At 39.6% G+C, this 20,863-nt stretch overlaps 1 protein-coding gene across 1 annotated transcript in view; it reads right to left on the bottom strand.

Moving 5' to 3' along the window:
- The window catches only part of XPO6 (exportin 6), a 102,682-nt gene that overhangs the window by 54,452 nt on the left and 27,367 nt on the right, over positions 1-20,863 (bottom strand). The window contains exons 7-9 of the mRNA XM_021719377.1: positions 17,398-17,524; positions 10,314-10,423; positions 198-306 (exon numbers count right to left, since the gene is read on the bottom strand). Of these exons, the coding sequence (XP_021575052.1) occupies positions 198-306; positions 10,314-10,423; positions 17,398-17,524 (346 nt within the window). The remainder of the gene's footprint in view (positions 1-197; positions 307-10,313; positions 10,424-17,397; positions 17,525-20,863) is intronic.

The raw sequence follows: 20,863 nt of genomic DNA, 5'->3' as shown, positions 1-20,863 counted from the left end.
GGGGAAGGAGGGGGGAGACAGGCAAAGCAGTTTGCACAATAAACTCAAAACAGACTTCATTTCATTCTAACTTATCACTTAAGGATCTCTCTATTTCCACCAGTATCCAGTTAGCCGTTATTTGCTGCCTAGGTGGGAAACAGAGATGGGGATGTGAGGCCGAGGAAACGGAAGGATCCAGACTTCTTGCTGCTTACATCATCATCCAGGGTCTCATCATCCAACTCCTCCAACTGGGCCTGGTTGTATCTGAACTGGATTCGATTTAACACCTCTGTGAGCAAGAGGACCAAGGCGTCTTCGTACCTACGTGGCAGGGAGAAATTTGACATAAAGTGAAAAGAGGCTTTTAGCCTAGGATTTTGAAAAGGGCTCCAGCTCTATAAAAGGAATGGTCTCTATGTGGGATTACCATGAAACACAAGAAACATCTAAATTCCTGATGCTTCATTTATGGGTCACAAGTGTAAGTGTGTGTAAGCGAAACTGTAGCAGGGGTGTAAGTGGAACTGTAGCAGATGTATTTATTTAACTATGTACCAGGCACCATTTATTTAACTATGTAGCTTCTTGATTGATTAACCCTTTATATAATGTCCTTTGTCTCTGGCAGAAAGTTTTGTCTTAAAGTATAGTTTGTCTGATATTAGTATAGCTATCCCAGCTTTCTTTTGGTTATTGTTTGCCGAGAGTATCCTTTTCCATCCTTTCATTTTAAATCTACCAGGGGTGCCAAAAATATATATACACATTTTAAAGGATACTATCTATGTATTACTTTTTGAAGTTGAATGAATTATGGTAGCAATGTGCAACTGCAGAAGTCAAACATGACTTGTATTCATCTTTTGTCATTGGTATATATTGAGTATTACAATTTTAATATAGTTTTTTCCTTTCTTAAAATTTTTTTTAATACTCTCTGTATTTGTGTCTGAATCTAAACAGAGTCTCCTGTAGACAACATGCAGTTGGATCATGGTTTTTTCAATCCATTCTCTGCCTTTTAAGAGGAGAATTTAATCTATTACATTTAATGCAATTACTGATAAGGAAGGACGTATTTTTGCCATTTTGCTATTTATTTTCTGTCTGACATTCCTCAGTTCCTAAGTTACTGCCTTCTTTTGGATTAAATAGGTATTTTCTAATATTACATTTTACATCTCTTGCCATTTCTTTTACTCTATATTGTTAAGTTGCTACCTTAGCAATTCCCTGGGACCATAGACACTATATATAAATATCATTTAACTTAATGATTCAATGCTTTTAACAGTTGTTGAGAGGTAGGTGTTATCAATATTTTTTCTGATGAGGAAACAACAGTTAACAGAAGTTAAATAAATAAATTACCTAAGGTCACAGAGCTAGCTACTTTGAACCCAAATCACCAATGGGTTTTAAGCCTACTCCACCCAAATTCCCAAACCTAATCTTTAATCAATTTTTAAAAGATTTAGGAACTAAAAGAAGAAATGGAAAAGGCCTAGGGAAACCCTGACCATTTGATCTCTGTCCAAGAATAATTTTTCAAAGAGATATTTGAAGTCCCAAGTTTGTATATTTCCCACATGTGGTAAGAAGCTAACTCAGAAAACACCAAGTTATATGCAACAGTTACTACAACAATGACCAAATTTTCATCTGGTTTGAGTAGGTATTAAAGAAAAGAAAAAAAATTCATTTTCAAGAACAAATTATGTTGCCTAAATGCTTGCCTGTGCCAAAATGCTTCTAAGACAAGTTAAAGGACTGTTCTTTCTCTTAAAGCAAACCACCAGGAGGTTACTAAGCTCTCAGCGCCAATCTACTTGCCATAAGTTGGGATGCTGGGGCTGAGACTATACAAAGCACATTTCTCCTCGGCCTGTTAGGTTCTGCCAACAGTCACTGGAGGAAGATTGGAAGGCAGAAAGAGGGACAAAAAGACTTCATTCTTCCTGTGGGCTTGCTGTCCTGGCAGTGTTGCCCCACCAAGAGTCACCTGGCAACAGCAACTGGTCCTAGTTCCCAGTTACATTTGACACTCCCAGAACCAATATCACGTGTGCAGAGGTACCAGCAGCAACAAGGCAACATATTCTCCTCAAAGGAATGGATCCCAGCTCAAAAGGGCCTCTCCTCTGAGCACTTAACGAAAGTTGGATGGACTGCCTCTTCAGAGCCCTGATCCCTGGCCCATCCCTCTGAACTTCTAGAGTCCAATCTTTTTCCTTAATACTTCTAGCCTTAGGAGTGGAACTGCTTCCTGTTGTTATCATGTGTATATGTTCCCTTTTTGCTTTTCCAGTCCTCTAAAACCTATTTAATCAATTTCCTACATTGAATTCTATTAGTTAATTGTGGTTTCTGTTTTTCTGACAGTACCTTAACAGTACATCACCCACTCTAATGTAGGTAAGTACCGGGACAAAAGGTAACCACAAGCTCAAATACAGTCCTATCTGGTCTAAGGAGGTACAACCTACATGATGAGACTGTACAGAGAGTCTATAGACCACTTACAAATTGTCCTGGACTGTCCCAGTTCAGAGTTTAGTGGCTACAATAGCTCATTTGTTAACTCAAAATACATATACCTCTCACCTATACCACCTCCAGTAATGACTCCCCCACTGTTTGCAAATGGCCTAAAAATCTAACAGACACCAGTCCTAAAGTAGATTGGCAACTAAACCAAACCCAGAAAGGAATGCTAGTAGGAAAATTACTAAGAAAATTGGCAACATCTGTGAGAAGTAAAAAAACTCAACCAAAAGTCAAAATCCCACTTCAGTAGACTTCTCAGAAAGGTAAGGCCAAACACTTGGGCCTAGAACTTATGTCTGTGCCATTTGCTCAGGACAGAAATTCCTGAAGTTACAGAAGTTTCATACTCTAAATTGCCATGACAGACCAGAACATTTTCACAATTTTGCTAGAAAACAAAATCCACTTCAGACCCAAGAACAGGTGAATTCTGCCATCTAAAAACTGTCTTGCTGAATTACAAGGAAATTTAGAGAAACTGTAGGTAAAAGATAACTCTTAATTAGACCTAAAATCCTAACTGCCAGTTGGCAACCCTGGCTTCAAAAAAAAAAACCTTATCACTTAGAAAATCAAGCCCAACCAGGAACCAGGTTAAGTGCACATAGATAATTGATCTCCCAAAGTGCTTGCTGGGAGTTAAGGGAAGACTATGGATATGGCTGTCCAATACCCACTCTCTCCTTCTTCCTTAGTAAGAGAACACGGGGCCACATGAAAGACTTCCCAACCTCCCTTGCAGATACAGAAGGCCAATGGGATAACTAAAAGTCACTGGGTGGGATTTCCGATAAAGTTTCTTTTAGCCAACCTATCCCAATACTCATTCTTGCTGCCTAAATCATGGGTGTGATGGCTGTAGCATCATCCTGCATACAACTTTGACCATAAGGTGACGGAGGAAAGGGAAGCCATGCCTAGCACTGGTGGAAAAAACAGGTAAAAGGATCGAAAAACGACTTGCTATACAAAGAACAGACACGATTTCTCAAAGTAAAGAAAATCAACAGATGCCAACCTCAAAAGGACACAGATGTTAGAATTACCAATGACTTGAAAGCCACTGTATCATTCATTCATGAGGTTCTTCAGATGTGTGAACTGAACTGTGTAACTCCTCCCCCAAACTCCCAAGTCATATGTTGAAGCCCTAACCCTCAATGTGACTGTATTTGGAGAAAGGGCCTATAAACAGGTAATAAGAGGTTAAATGAGGTCACATGGTAGGACTTTAATCCAATAGGACTAGTGTCCTTATAAAAAAAACAAAGAGACATGAGGGAGTTCTCTTCTGTTAAACAACATTTCTGTTGTTTAAGTCACCTAGCCTGTGGTGTTTTGTCATGGCAGCCTGAGGTAACAGGGAAAGTAAAGGATATGAGAAAGAACCTGGAACTTTAAGAATGAAAAAAAAGCAAGAGAACTGCAAATGTCTGGGTGAATATAACACGTTATTTCTCTCCCTCAAGAGCTTGAAAACACTAATGATGGGTAAGTACATAAATTAGAACACTGGTGGGGTTTTCAACATATGTAGATGTGAAATATATGGTAACCTCAAAATAAAGAAGGGAGGGTAAAGGAATATACATGGTGGTAAGGTTTCCAATCACACTTGTGGTAAAGCGTTAATGTGAAAAGTGTATATATATTATAACATCCAGAGCAATAACTTAAAAAAATCCATATGAAGAGATACAGTCTAACATTCAGTAGATACACTGAAAAGGAAAGCTAAATGTGTGTGCAACTTGAAGAGTCTCAAAATAAATGAAGCAAAATAAGACAGACAAATTCACAATTATACTTGGAGAATTCACTTCTCTCTCAGTAACTGCTAAAACAAATAGAAAAAGAAGACAAGTACAATACAATCAACCAAGCTGATTTAAGCAACATTTATAGAACACCGCACTGAACAACAACAGAATACACATTTTTTTTCAAGTGCACAATAAACAACCTCCAAGAAGACTGGACCATAAAACAAACCTGAACAAATGTAAAAAAACAGAGATCACACAAACTATGCTTGCAGAACATAATAAAATTTAATTAGAAAACAACAAATAGATGTATGAAAAAATCCCTAACCATTTGGAAATTAAACCAAGAGAAAAACAAAACTTCAAGAGAAATTAGAAAATGTTTGAAATCAAAGAAAAATTAAAATATAATATATTGGCTGGGCTTGGTGGCTCATACCTGTAATCCCAGTGCTTTGGGGTCTAGGTAGGAGAATGTCTTGGGGCCAGGAGTTCAAGGTAAGCCTAAGCAATAAGGTAAGACCCTGTCTCTACATGAAAAAAAAATTAATTGGGCATGGTGGGGTACACCTGTAGTCCCAACTACTAGGATGGCTGAGGCAGGAGGATCACTTGAGACCAGTAGTTCAAGGCTACAGTGAATTAGGACCATGGAACTGTACTCCAGCATGGGCAACACAGCAGAGATCCTGTCTCTTAGATTAAAAATTAAAATAAATTAAATTTTTAAAACTTAACATTAAAATTTGATGGATAAAGCTAAAGCAGTACTTTGAAGGAAATTTATAGCATTAAATGCTTATATACACAATGGACCTAAGCCTATAAGCCTCACAAGTTCTGAGAGTTAAATAAAATTATTCATGTTAAGGCAACTACATAGGAGGTGTTCAATAAATATATGAGGAATGAAGAACAAGGGAACAAAGAAATGAACAAAAAACACACAGGCAACAGACAAAACTCCAAACCAGATAACCACGAAGGACTGGAGCATAATCCTAGATAGCTTTTTCAACTCAATAAAATAACTAAGTCCCCATTCACTTGCTCTGTGGGGCAGTCAACAGCATGAACGTCTCTTAGCAGGAGCTAGAAAGCTACCAGACACCTCTGATCTAAACTTATTTCCTACCTTCTATTAACTGCACCAAGATGTCATGAGGCATAGGGGCACTTCCTCTTTATTAAGCAGAATAACCACGCCCAAAAAATAGCACTCTTTCTCATGCTCACTCACGTTTGTTTACGGTCCAATGTAATGTCACCCAGAATCCCTATGGCCAGCACTTGCCAGTATTCTCATGACAAAGAGATTCACAGGATATGACTCAATGACTTTAGGTTGCTTCACAGGTTCAGATTTCTTCACCTTCCTGTAAAAATAAGTTTCTACACAGGAGACTCCCTTCACATTGATGAGCACAAAGAGAAAGGAGTGAGTGAGAAAGGGGAAGAGAACCAATGCTTATTCTTTACACTCTCTCAGCAGCTTGTGAGGAAGGCACAACCATCCCTAAAGTGCAAATAAGGAAAAGAAAACTGAAATTCAGTAACAACCTCAAAATGGCAATCAGGACAATCTACCCTAACAGCAAGACTGCTCTGCAGGGTACGTTACAGGACATTAATCCCACTAACACTGAGACTCCGGTTCTCTCAAGTCCTACAAGCTCTGATCCAGAAAGCCTTGAGCATTTTCACTAGGCAAGGAACAGGAAAAGCTCCAATTTCTAAGCTCTAGAACCAAAAATAAATCCATGTACATTTGTGCTTCTAAATTTGCGGCCTACAACGCTTACCGCTTTGTTGGGATGAATGATGTAAAACCTTTAAACCGCAAGGCACAGGAACTGAGCACTGCCTTTGTGACTTAACCACACCACGCTTCCCATTTAACACACAAGAAAACATTTTTGACGACTTCCTGCAAGACTGGTTGTTTCTAAACTTCTGGCTTAAGTCACAAACGTGCTTCCATTTTATCAGTTGAAAAACATTTGATCACATTTACGAGCTTGTAGTTAAACTAAACGTGGAAATGCTGGCATCCAGTGTTCTGTATCAGTTGCTCCCGCAAAACAAACAGTACACCTCTGACATACTAGGGTCTCTCATAAACTGCAGCAGCGACTGCCAAACTTTGAAAATCTTAATTTAAAAGCTTTTAAGCACAGATAAACATATAATGTAAAGGATGGCAGAAAAAATATATTATAAGCTAAAGTTCAAATATTTTCTTTGTGCACCCATTGGACTACCTGACCCACCCTTCTTTGTAGTTCACTGTCTCCCAGACCAGGAGGGGGTGTCTGATAGGACAAGCAGTTCCCCCTATGGTGATTGCTATTTAATAGCATAAACCAAAGACCAGCTTTGAGGTTTTTTTGGTTTTTTTAGAAAGGTATAAAAGTGTTATATGTAAATGTATATATATTTTTTAAATGAGTCATGAAAAATTAGAAAGTCTCATTTAGAGTAATAATCAAATGATTGATGAGAAAAATTTCTAGTGTTTAAAGGGGTCGGCCAGAATCACTGACAAATGCCTGGGCAGGAAAGTGAGCTCTGCAGATAGGCTAAAGGTCTTCAGACTGTCCAGAGGCCCTGCCACCTAACTTCATGACCACTTCTACAGTTAAATGGCAGTAACATTTTCTATTACTTATTGTTGTTGTCATTACTGTGACCATTTACTAAGTGCCTACTATATCTATATGCTACACCAGGTATTTTACATACATGATTTCCCTGAATCCTAGTCATCCTTCCAGAGAGGTATTAAGTATGTCCATCTTGCAAGAGGATATGTGATCACCATATAACTTAACCAAAAGTAACACTGCTACCACGAAGTAGTAAAGAAATTTAAACTCTCTATATTGCTACTCCTTCTATTAGTATAACATTCTGCACAAATGTATATTTAATACTACTAATCTGCTAGTATATCATTTTCTCAACTGATCCATATTCTTCATGCCTCCCGTTTGTGCTTTAAAAAGCACTTTCATATTAATAATTTTCTCAACTTATTCTCTCAGCAAGATATGAAGGAATATCTACTACTAAATTTAGAAAAATCAGACAGTCTCAGAACCAAAAGACATACCTGTTCAGCATATGAGAGAGATTTTTGCAAAATATCTTTCTTCTTTTTTTAAGAATCTCATTCAAAAACACAATTACTTAAAGTTGGTGGTGGGACATAGTAGCTCATGCCTTGTAATCCCAGCACTTTGGGAGGGAGAGATAGGAAGAATGCTGGAGCCCAGGAGTTCAAGACCAATCTGGGCAACATAGCTAGACCTCACTTGCCTCTACAAAAAAAAAAAAAAAAAAATCAAAAAACTAGCCAGGCATGGTGGTGCATGCCTGTGAGCCCAGGAGATTGAGGCTGCAGTGAGACATAACCACACCGACTCAGATAGACAGACAGAAAGACAGACAAATAAATAACAATATTAAAACACAAAGCATCAACTTCACCAAAAGCAGTATCTCCTACTATGTAATAAGATTTGATACATAAAACGTACAGCCACAAGTGACCTGACACTGTAGCAACTTAGAAGCTATTAAGCAATCACAAAAATGTTTGAGAACAACAAAAAACACGCAAATGTTTAAACTTGGAATGAAAACATTGTTTAGAAGTTTTTTAAAATTAAGATGGGGGTCTCTATTGCCTAGGCTGGAGTGCAGTGGCTATTTACAGGTTTGATCATGTGCTATGGCGTTTAACTCCTGGGCTCAAGCAATCCTCCCATCTCAGCCTCTCAAGTAGCTAGGACTACTGGTACACACTACCACATGCAGCTTCTATTTATATTTTTAAAACTCATTGAACCTCAGCAATGGGCCAGATATAGTGGCTCACATCTGGAATCCCAGCACATTGGGAGGCAGAGGTGGGAGGATCACTTGAGGCCAGGAGTTCGAGACCAGTCTCAGCAACACAGTGAGAACTCACTGTACAAAAATTAAAAGAAAAAAATTAGCCATTCATGGTGGTGCATGCTTGTAGTCCTAACTACTCGGGAGGCTGAGGTGGGAGGACTGCTTGAGCCTAGGAATTCAAGGCTGCAGTGTGCCATGATTGTGCTGCTGTATTCCAGCCTGGGCAACAGAACAAAACCATGTCTCTTAAAACCAACCAACCCTAGCAATGGAAAGGCCTTTAAAGGTCCAGTCAAACTGCTCTTCTCTGAGTTTCTCCTCTCTACTTCCCTTCATATGACACATTTCTGGAGAAGTATTCACTAACTCCATCACCAATCTCTGGTACCATTTACTGAGCATTTAGAATGTGCCAAGCATTCTAAATAAGTCAGTCTGCTATTTCGTTTAATGTCTCAACAACTTTTATCATTATCTCCATTTTACCAACAAGGATACAGAAACATCCAGAAGCTAAATATCTTACCCAAGCAGAACTACAAAACCAGGATTCAAACCTAGGTCTGCCCGAATCCCAGTCATGGCTCCCACATTATAAAACCTCCCTCAGCCGGGATCTGGGCTCAGGCTGTAATCCCGTGCTTTGGGAGGCTGAGGTGAGTGGATTGCCTGAGCCCGTGGGTTCGAGACCCGCCCCGGCAACTTGGCGAGACCTCATCTCTTCAATAAATTAAAAAATCAGCCAGGCGTGGTAGCACACGCCGTAGTTCCAGCTACTTGGAAGGCTGAGGTGGAAGGATCACCGGAGCCCAGCAGGTCGAGCCTGCAGTGGCCGTCCAGTCTGGGCGACAGAGTGAGACTCCAACTCAAAAAATAAATAAATAAATAAAATAAAACCTCCCTCATCCACTGGACAGGTTTTACATACAATGACCATCTAATCTGAAATTGCTCTTATAAAACCATGCAAAGAAGCAAGAGCTATATCCAAAGTAAGTAAAATCTGCAAGCACTCTCTTAAGGATGATAGGGCACCTAGGGCTAGATCACCTAGCTTGTAATCCCATACATGTGCATTAAAAATATAAGACATGTTTAGTTTAATAAGAAACTGCTCTGATTCTACAATGTAAAATATGGAGGGGTTTTTTTTTTTTAACTCTTTCACATAAACACTTGTTCACTATGTGACTGGAATACAGCCACATACTGAGAATATTATGCATACATTTCTGCTAAGAAAAGCAGTCATCTTTACTTTCCCCATATATGGATCCTACCATTATTTTCCAGTATGCTGAATCTCCACCTTCCCCTCCTCTTCTTCCCACACAGTGGCACTAAGATCATATTGTATGTACAGGAAATATACTTTCTGTCCACAATTAGGGAAAATGGGTTTGAGAAACACATGGAGGAAATACAAACCTTTTCCCAATTGCTGTTTTTAAATAATCCAATAAAAAGTACAAAAGCAACTATCTCTGGAGTGTGGGATTATGAATAATTTTTCTTCCTTATATTTTCTGTATTTTTGCCTAGTTTTAAAAATAAACACTTTTCCCATAACAAGTATTTAGGAAATTTTAAAATGCATACAAAAGGAATAAGAACATGATGCACCCCAAGTTCCTATCAACTGACTCCAACATCAATTACCAACACATGGTTAGCCCTGTTTCTTCTCTATGCCAACCCACTTCCCTTCTACCCCCACTGGGTTATTATAAAACAAATCCCAGATGTCATATCATTTTGTCCAATGACTACTTAAGTTTGTATCTCTAAAATAAAAGCCATTTTAAAAAATGTAATACACTAAGTATTATCAAACCTGAAAAGTTAGTAACACTTATTTTTTTTTCTAATCAGAAAAAAATGTTTTAAGAAAACAAGATATTCTACTTCTCAGGAAGTAAGTAGAAAATGAAAAAAATTAATTTTTTTAAAAAAAAGAAAAGATAATTAAAAGAAAATGCTCAGTGGCATTACTGTTTCAATAGCTTATGTAACTCAATATCACTGAAGAGACCCAGTGGCATGGCTGCCCCCTTTGGCCACCAGACTCACTGTAGAAAACGATGATTTCTAGTTATCAGTGTTTGTGGGGTTTACCTGTTGAGAACTGCTTCCTTGTCTCCAAGACGACTTTTAATTTTACTTGTCAGATAGTCCAAAAAGAGTGTCCAGATATCCAAACAAGAGAAGTAACCTTCGTGAGTAGGCTATGGTACAAAAGAAATCCAAACAATGAAATTATTTAATGCAGCCATTCTCAGAAACACACAGACACACACACACACATCAGTGTTTATTCTACCAGAATGGTAAAACCATAAAACCTAGATTCCCTCAGTTTCCTAGTAACCAAAACTGGTGGATGGATTTTAGTCAGCCTTCATTCACCATCAGGTCCTAGTGAGCCTAACAAAAGACAAGGGCACCATGGAACAACACATAATTAGGGAAATAATACGCACAATAAACTGAGTTGTAAAATAAGCCAAGCAAAAATCTATTTTAAAATCTGAGATTGGGCAACCCCCTTGGGTCCTCTCCCACTGTGGGAGCTTTTCTATCCTCTCAATAAATCCTGCTTTCTCACTGGAAAAAAAAAAAAAAATCTGAGACTGATGAAGAAGGCGCTGACAGATCATCTAATTCAAATTATTTTAAATAGAAAGAGACTGAGATCCAAAAGTATGAGTTATTCAAGGTCAGGGGTAAAAGCAGATCCCCACAACTCTAGCCAATATTCTTTCTACTACAAACCACTTTAAAACCAAAAATAAGTTTTGGTGGCTACAAAGGTGACAGGTTCACACAATAAAACATTAAAAAATAAGTAATATCTGCAGTTTTCCTATATAACAGATTGAAAATAAGCTCATTAGATCTGACCCTCAGGATATTATTCCATTTGTAAAAGGGCGTCAAATTGGCTAACAGCAACCTCTAACCAGGTTGATAGGGACAAAGTGAAAAGTAGGATACTTCAGAATTCTTTTGCCTAGACCATTGTGCTAGAACTTTGGGATTCTATTTCACGAAAAATCAAGGCCCTACACTCCCCAACAGCTCATACACATTTAGGTTCAACTTGTAGCCCTCAATCCCTGGTACATTCACTCAAATTCTCACTACCTACAAGAACCCTTCGGTTTTGCCAGCAACTGCCTCAATGAACGACATTACTTGGTGGCAAGATCAGATATGAAAAGAAATAATGCCATCACCTTCCTGGATCAGTTGCCTCGGATCAGCTTACAGAGGTATACAAGGAATTGTCCAAGGAATAACTAACATTGGGTGCTGGTATGCAGTGGGAGTTCTGCACCCAAGTTTGAGACAGAAAAACTATAACTTAAAAAACCAGGCAGATTCCAACTTCACATCCCAAAGAGAAGCTCTGGAACTAGACTTCTACAGCTCCATCAGGACGACTGACAGGACCAACCTCAGAAAACAGAATAACCATGTCCTGTGCCCACTTCATACTTGGCAAAGCCTGGGATATCCGTGACATAAAATGAACCAGGGGAATAACCAGAAAAAAAAAACAATTAATAAGCCATGTGAAAACTACATGGGTAGTCTGTAGATAGGCCACCAGACTTGTACATCCAGGAGAGACAATCTTGTCCTGGCTTCAACTTGCTGAGCTTCCTTTAAGTAAGTCACCCAGTCATCTTTCCTTGGTTTAAAAATACCCATCAGCTCCTTCAAAAGACCATAAGTGATCAGAGGCATGTGGAAGTGCTTTTGAGATAAGCCACCACATAAATCCAAGTTTTACAGCTATGTCAAAGTACTTTATAATCATACATTTAATCTTCATATCTCTGAATTGAGGATTTACTACATGACTCAAGGTCAGGACAAAAGGTGAGAAGAATCACCCCTTGTACAACCTGAAACACCACCTTCTACAACCACATCTGCAGGCCCCACTGTGAGGGCTCGTGTGTTGCTCACAGGCTGCCTATGACCTGGTCTTTGATAATCACTGTGGACACAGGTCACTAAGATCATAAAAATGATGAGTTGGCTCCACTTTTAGAGTTACTTAACTTTTCAGAACCTTCACAAACCCAGTTTTAAAATGTATCTGGACTCAGATTTACTCTTCAGACTCCAGGGCTAACTGATCACTGAAAAATACTCACAGGTTTCTTTTTTCCTTTCCTTCTTTTTTTTCCTTTCCTTTGTCCTTGTTCTTCTTTCCTTTCCTTCTTTTTCCTTTTTTCTGAGGGGAGATGGGGTCTTGTTCTGTTGCCCAGGCTGAAGTGCAGTGGTATGATCAAAGGTCACTGTACCCTCAAACTCCTGGGCTCCCACTTCAGCCTCCCAAGTAGCTAGGACTATAAGCATGTGCCACCATGCCCAGCTAATTTTAATATTATTTTTTGTAGAGTTGGGGTAGGGAATCTCGCTATGTTGCCCAGGCTGGTCTTAAACTTCTGGCTCAAGCAAGCAATCCTCCCACCTTGGATTCCCATAGTGTTGGATTACTGGTGTAAACCACTGTGCCTGGCCCTGACAGGTTTCTTTAAGAAATGAATAATTCCACTACCATCTTCCAAGAGGTGTATAATATTTAGCTTTCATTTACATTGGTCTATTTGATCCTTATAAGTCTTGGTAAGTGGACAAATATTTTTCATCTCCCATTTCAGAGATAAAGAAATCAAGGCTCAGAAGTATCACCTGCCCAAGGTGAGGAATAAATCAGAATGCGAATACAGATCTTAAGGTTCCCTCCAAGTCCACAGTCCCTAGGCTTACAATCTCAGGCACTATTTTAGGAATACGAAGTAAAATGCAACGGCAAGACCCAGAAGAAACTGGTGAGGATACAGTAAGATCAGGACAGAAAGAGAAATCATAGGTTTGCAGACACTCAAGAGGATCAACAAGCAAGGCAAGTTATGGTGGAGGCAAAGATCTGGTGAGCACTAGCAGCTGAAGGGACTGGCAGCAAGACACTTAGGTTAAAAAAAAAATGCAGGAAAAGAAACAGAAAAGGAGAAAGAGTTAAAGATACTAGCCCGATCCTCTGTCTTATTTCCATTCTTTAAAAATATTTTTATCAGTGCAGTCATGAAACACTAACATCATTTTGTTCAATGATGGACTGCATATGCATATATGATGATGGTCCCATAAGATTATTATAATACTGTATTTTCACTCTACCTTTTCTTTTTTTCCTTTTTTCTTTTTTTTTTGAGTTGGAGCCTCACTCTGTTGCCCAGACTGGAATGCAGCCTCAACCTGCTGGGCTCCGGTGATCCTTCCGCCTAAGTCTTCCAAGTAGCTGGAATTACAGGCATGTGCTACCACGCCCGGCTGATTTTTTGACTTACTGTAGAGATGAGGTCTCACTGCCCAGGCAGGTCTCAAACCCGCGGGCTCAGGCAATCCACTCACCTCAGCCTCACAAAGGCGCGGGATTACAGGCTGAGCCACCGAGCCTGGCTCACTCTACCTTTTCTATATTTAGATATGTTTAAATGCACAAATACCATTGTGGTACAGCTGCCTAGGGTGCTCAGTATAGTACCACGCTGTACAGGTTTGTAGCCTAGGAGCAACAGGCTACATCAGATAGCCTGTGTGTATAGTAGGCCATACCCTCTGGGTTCATGTAAAGACATTCTATGATGTCCACACAATGATGAAATCACCTAATGACACATTTGTCAGAACATTTCCCTGTCAAGTGGCACATGCAAGTACTAAAATTTCTGTGAATTTCAGAAAGAAAAGGCAAAAATAATAAGTATGCTCATATTAATCCTCTAGACAAGAGAAAAGACACACTTTCTCATGTTACAGACAATAAAGCTATGATAGAGTAAGATCATATATAAGTAAATAGATAAGAACTTTAAGCTCTCTCAAGATCATTTAAATTTCTTATTCTTAAATCTCATCCCAAAGAATTCCCCTACCACCAAGCCTTGATCCAAGCACTCTAATCTTTTCTCTACACTGCCTCCCCTGCAAAGAAAAGCCTACCCTAGTTTACCCAGAGGAAACTGAGGTAGAACACCTTCCAGATTCCTGTCACTCTACCTAATGCTCAGAATCTGTTTTTTGCCTGGACCTCAAGGACACATCTATTCCCACAAGCCTGCAAGCAGAAAGAAAGGTCTTCATACAGGAGGCCAGGGGAGCACAAAGGAGCTCACCTGTTAAGGAGCAGGAAGTATTAAGAAGCAGCAGCTTGTTGTTTATTTCATAATCACATCTATTTGTTTTCCCAATATATAAATACATAAAACCACCACTTTCAGTTCAATGGAAAATAATCTTAAAAGATAAATACTGGGAAAGACCCTGAAGATACCCACTGTAGTCTATCTTCTTAGGCAAGGAAACTGAAATCCAAGGAAATTAAAAAGATTTGTCCAAGGACACAGACCTATAGAAATAACCAGACTTCAAATACAGAATTTTGGGGTTCAAGTCCAAAAAAGTAGGCTTGAATTCTTTTTTTTTTTTTTTTTTTTGAGTTGGAGTCTCACTCTGTCGCCCAGACTGGAGTGCACTGGCCGCTCCCGGCCACTGCAGCCTCGACCTGCTGGGCTCCGGCGATCCTTCCGCCTCAGCCTTCCAAGTAGCTGGAATTACAGACATGTGCTACCACGTCCAGCTGATTTTTTTTTAATTTATTGTAGAGATGAGGTCTCGCTGCCCAGGCGGGTCTTGAACCTGCGGGCTCAGGCAATCCACTCACCTCAGCCTCCCAAAGGCACGGGATTACAGGCTGAGCCACTGAGCCCGGCTGGCTTGCATACTTTGAAACATGTTTTTTTAGCTTTCTTCTATACTATATACTAAAAGACTCAATTTTATATAGATTAAAATTTTAAGACATTTTCATTTCATTTCCTCAAACAAGCCCCTTCTTTCTGACCTCAGCACTGACTCCTTTTCTCTTTCTTTCCTGCCTCACTTATCCTAAGGTAGCTATTTAACACTCACTCAACATTCTCTCAAATTCTTTTCTTCTGGTCTCCTTTAAGATCTCCCTGGCTCTGTCTTAAAGCTTTCCCACCTCTCAGCTGGGTACAGTGGCTCATGCCTGTAATCCCAACACTCTGGGAGGCAAGATAAGAAGACGGCTTGAGCCTAGAAGTTTGAGACCAGCCTGACCAACAGAGTACGCCTCGTCTCCACAAAATATCAAAAACTTAGCCAGGTATGGTGGCACGTGCCTGCAGTCTCAGCCACTTGGAAGCTGAGGTGGGAGAATCATCTGAGCCCAGGTCAAGGCTGCAGTGAGCCGTGATCGTGCCCACTGCATTCCAGCCTGGGTGACAGAGTAAGACCCTGACACAAAAAAATAAAATAAAAAACTTTACCACCTCTGATGCTTCTCCCCTACATCCTTACCCTCCCACTATCTCTTCTATTCCTCCCTAGGCCTGGTGAATTCACCATGCTTTCCTTCTTGTTCTGAATGCATTGGCCCCTCTATCAGACATCTTGACACTTCTTCAAGTTTTGGTCCTCCTCTTCCACCACCTGTCTGCTCCCTCTGCTCCCAGGAATGGCTCCTCCTCACTAGTGGGTACTCATGTTTTTATGTGCTAGGTCCTTCCTTGAGAAAGGCTAGCTTTCACACCAAATCCTTGCTCCAAATCCCCTACCATATCCACACAATCCTTCCAAGTCTAGATTTTGCCTCTCCTCCAGTCATATTAGGCTACAATATCAGTGATCTTTTTTTAAAGTCTACTTTTAAAATCAGATGTGTTCACTGACCCAGCAGTGTCATCGCTGGTACTTACCAACAAAAAGAGCTACCCATGTACATGAAAAAGCATATATAAGAAAGTACACTGCAACACGATTCATGATCACCAAAAACCAGAAGCAGCCGAATCAGCAATAGGATGAACTTACAGACAATGAAGATAATACAAGTAAAAAGGGGCAAACTACTGCCACACACAAGTGGATCTCACAAACACAGTATCAAACAAAAAAGCCCAGATAAAACAAATATACATTACATGCTTTCAATTAGAGAAGTTCTAAAACAGGCAAAACAAATCTGTTGAGTGAAGGTCAGGATCGGGTTACTTCAGGGAATAAGGGAGGGGAAGTGACTGTAAGGGTCATGAGGGGATTTCTAAAGTGTTGGTAACATTCTATTTCTTTCTTTCTTTTTTTGAGTTGGAGTCTCACTCTGTCGCCCAGACTGGAGTGCAGTGGCCGCTCCCGGCCACCACAGCCTCGACCTGCTGGGCTCCAGCGATCCTTCCGCCTTAGCCTTCCAAGTAGCCGGAATTACAGGCATGCACTACCACGCCCGGCTGATTTTTTGATTTATTGTAGAGATGAGGTCTCGCTGCCCAGGCGGGTCTCGAACCCACGTGCTCAGGCAATCCACTCACCTCAGCCTCCCAAAGGCGCAGGATTACAGGCTGAGCCACCAAGCCCGGCTAACATTCTATTTCTTGACTTAAGTGGTGGTTACACGGGAGTGTTCATTTTGGGAAAATTCATCAAACTATATATGCATGATTTATGCACTTTTCTGTAAATATGTGTCACATACAAACAAGCACAGGGATAGGGTATGACAGAAATAGCTAAAATTGGACAGTGGTGATACTCTATGGATTCATTGAACATCACTGAACTATACACTTACAATGAATGAATTGCATGGTATAAAAATTATACCTCAATAAAGTTATATATATGTGCATGTGTGCATGTATGTGTGTATATAAAAATACTGGGTCACTAGAATGTAAACTCAATGAAGGCCAAGAGCTTTGTTTGTGAAGGTTATATGTCTAGGTCCTGAAAATTAACGGCACCACCACACTCAGCTTTTTTTGTAGCGACAAGGTCTTACTATGTTGCCCACGCTGGTCTCAAACTCCTGGGTTCAAGCAATCCTCCCACCTTGGCCTCTCAAAGTGCTGGAATTACAGATGTGAGTCACCATACCCAGCCCAAGTTACTCATTTTGCCTCAGTCTCTTTATCTGGCAAATGGAGTTGACAATAATAATAGTACCTACCCTCACAGAGTTGTTATGAAGATTAATAACTCTGTGAGGGTAGGTGCTATTATTATTGTCAATAATAAACAAAATTAAAATAAACAAGTTCTCCCTCCTGAAAGTAACATGGTAGACCCTGTCTGGAAAGGAAGGATGGTTTTGGTGCTTTACCTGATGAAATGTGTACTTGAACAAAAGTGTTAAAAACTCCACCACAGGAAACTGGGAGTAAGACTCAATTCTTCTTAGGTGAACACTCACAAAGAGCCGCAGAAAGTCAGTAAACTTCTCAATGTAGCTATATGAGACAAGAAGACAAAAGGTGACAATAAGAAACCCAGCTACCTCTTTAGAAGAGAACTTAAATTCAATCCAAATTTCTTTCAGTACAGAACTACACAGATTTACAATATATTTTCTGTTAAAAATATAAAGGCCTGCAACAATTACCTACAGGACAGGCAACCCTTCATTCCATTACCACCTGAAACATAGCAGAAAAGCAACTTTAATCCTCAGACACTATTACTAAGGCTTTTTATAAGCTAATGCTCTCACATTTTCTAACTCATTAGTGTTATGACCCAATTAAAGTGAAAGGAAATGATGTTAAAAGATGTTGGGCAGATCACTGTGTCATTTTAATCTGGCAAGTCTGGAAGGTTAGTTTTCTTTGCAAGGTGGCCAAAATACTAAAATGAATTGTGCTAAAGGCACAAAGCAAAACCAAGCTACACAAAGTACATGGTATCCAGGCAAGAATATTCAGGCTTGCAACCTCATTATTCCCCCTCTGGCTCCCGGTGCTAATTAAACATAGCACATCCCAATCCACTTTAAAAGTGATTTCAAATATAAGGGAGGAAGGTTATTAGAACTGGACAAGCCTCAGGGACTTTAGTCTGATGCTTCCATTTTACAGATGAAGCCCAGAGAGATGAAGTGACCAGCCCAAAGTCACTCAGCCATCTCATGGCAGAACAGGACTATCATCCACTCCCAATCCAGAGCTCTTTCTTTTCACTTCACAGTGAATCCCCAATTCATTTGTATTCACAAAATCAGTTCACAGAAGAGTGTGGGTCACAGCTGCAAGGATAAGAGATTTTGTTATTAAATACACAGCACATCATCACTCTCACATTTCAAAAACTGTCATTTTAAGCCCCTAAATACCAAAAGGTGATTAGAAAATGAGATGGACATACCTTCATAAATCACATTTCAGAGACCAACAAAAAAGGCAAAGACATACTAGGCCTTAGCTGAAAATGAAATAATGGCTACAAGTAATTCTGAAACTCATAACTGCAAAAGCAATTTTTCAAAGCAGAGATGTGAAATAATAAAGGGGAAGAAGATGACTACCCCTTAGTAAAGCAAAATTGGCCCAGAAATAAAATGTTCCATACTGTTTGTGAGACCTATCTCCCTGAGGGAGGCCAACCTGCCTGTCTGACCTCTATATGGCTGGCTCACACATACATGAGCTTACTTGCAGCTTTTTAAAAATATCTATTAATTTGTTTTCATAAGGAGAAGAGCTGTCTCTGTGGATCAGGGAATGATGCTTGAAAAACAATAAAAATGGCCGGGCTTGGTGGCTCAGCCTGTAATCCTGCGCTTTGGGAGGCCGGGTGAGTGAACTGCCTGAGCCTGTGCATTCAAGACCCGCCTAGGCAACTTGGCGAGACCTCATCTCTATAATAAATCAAAAAAATTAGCCAGGAGTGGTAGTGTGCGCCTGTAATTCCAGCTACTTGGAAGGCTGAGGCGGAAGGATTGCCGGAGCCCAGCAGGTCGAGGCTGTGGTGGCCGGGAGCGGCCACTGCACTCCAGTCTGGGCGACTGAGTGAGACTTCAACTCAAAAAAAAAAGAAAAACAATAAAAATCACAGAAAAGTACAGAGACTTCTTGCTAATGTCTTCATTCACTATTCTCAAGAGTAGGAACAATAGGAACTCCTCATTCCTAACTTAGCTTGTGTATTATATTATAGTCTTACACGGATATTCAAAGTCACCAACCAGTTTACTGTTCTTTAGGAAGGTAAACTAAATTCCCTACCACCCACAAAAAGAAGAAAGAGAAGCCATGGGTAAAATAAGGAGCAATCTTAAATTTTATTTTAATCTCCAACCCAATTAGAAAAAAACACACAAACAAGGCTGTTCAGTTGCTAAAACTACAGATTTTATTTCACCTCATTTTCTTTCCCTTGCCCACCTTCTGGTACAGGTGCTAATGAACAGTAGGAAGTTAGGGGGAAAGGCAGTAGAAGAGAAGAAAAGCCAAGGACCTGGTTAAGCAGCTCCTAAACAACTGAGAGTGGCCTGAGCTGTTTAGAATTAGTGGTAAGGGACCCCAGAGCCAGGAAGCAAGCACACAGTATTATGTCACCTTTCTGCTCTCAGGCACCTCTCAGCTTTCGCAGGGCAATAGGAAGCATAGGATTAAAATATAAAACCAAGAGCACAAAAGTTACACATAACAAAATCAGTACATAGATGAAATTCATTATGACATTTCTACACTATCCAAATGTAAGCCACAACAAATATCTTTAACTACCTTATGGCTTAAAGTCAAAACAACTAGTATTTGCTGGTTCATACAAGCAACTAGATCTTTTTATATTAACATATGAAGAAATACTGACATGAGACACACAGACCATTAAAATATGAAGAAAATACAGTGATTCTTAAGCAGTGCAAGAAAGGATATAAAACTCTGAATTCTGATGCCTTGAAATTCATATAGAAAGCTATCGCCAATAATTTTTAAAAACATACTACCATATCAGATTATGAGTTCCTTTATAATTATGCAAAGCACAAAGTATGTTTATAATAAATCAAACCAAAATAATCTTATGCAACAACTTTTTAACTTTGGAAAAATTTAATAAAACTGCCCAATTTAAAAAGCACTAAAACTTTCTTAACTTTAGGCATCTGACTTTATATTTTGTTTTATTCAGATTAAAATATTAACAACTTTTGCTGCCATGCAATCTGTAAATATTTACTAATTCAATATGACTTATCTGCTTGAAAGTTTCTGAACAATCAACATGATTGTTCACAAGATTCCAATTTCTCTCATTTTTATTCAGTAGTAGCATCATGTTAATGAAATTTATAAGACATACAAATGATCTCATCTACAAGGGAAATAAATAATGAGAACCTGACTCAGAGTACCATGATGGAGTCATCTTTTAGAGTACTTAAAGAAAAAAAAGGCTAGGTAATTTTAGGCTCCGTTCAAGAGGACAATAAAAAAAAAAATATATAGGCTGGACATGGTGGCTCGCACCTGTAATCCCAGCACTTTGGGAGGCTGAGGTGGAAGGACAGCTTGAACCCAGGGGTTCAAGACCAACCTGGGGAGCATATTGAGATCTTGTCTCCACAAAAATAAAAAAACCAGTTGGGCATGGGAGCTGAGATGGGAGGGTCACTTGAGGCCAAGAAGAGTTTAAGGCTGCAGTGAGCCAGGATTATACCACCTCACTCCAGCATGAGTGACAGAATGAGACACTGTCTCAAAACAAAAACAAAACCCACAAAGAAATATACCTGTGCCCACATTAACATCTCTCTATCTTTTGATTAAAACGTGCCATTGGTG

Source organism: Carlito syrichta, unplaced genomic scaffold (genome assembly GCF_000164805.1).
Source record: "Carlito syrichta isolate Samal-C Ts95f unplaced genomic scaffold, Tarsius_syrichta-2.0.1 Scaffold314605, whole genome shotgun sequence".
NCBI classification, from domain to species: Eukaryota; Metazoa; Chordata; class Mammalia; order Primates; family Tarsiidae; genus Carlito; species Carlito syrichta.
Note: the sequence above shows the minus strand (reverse complement) of the source record. Positions and strands in the feature narration are given on the sequence as shown.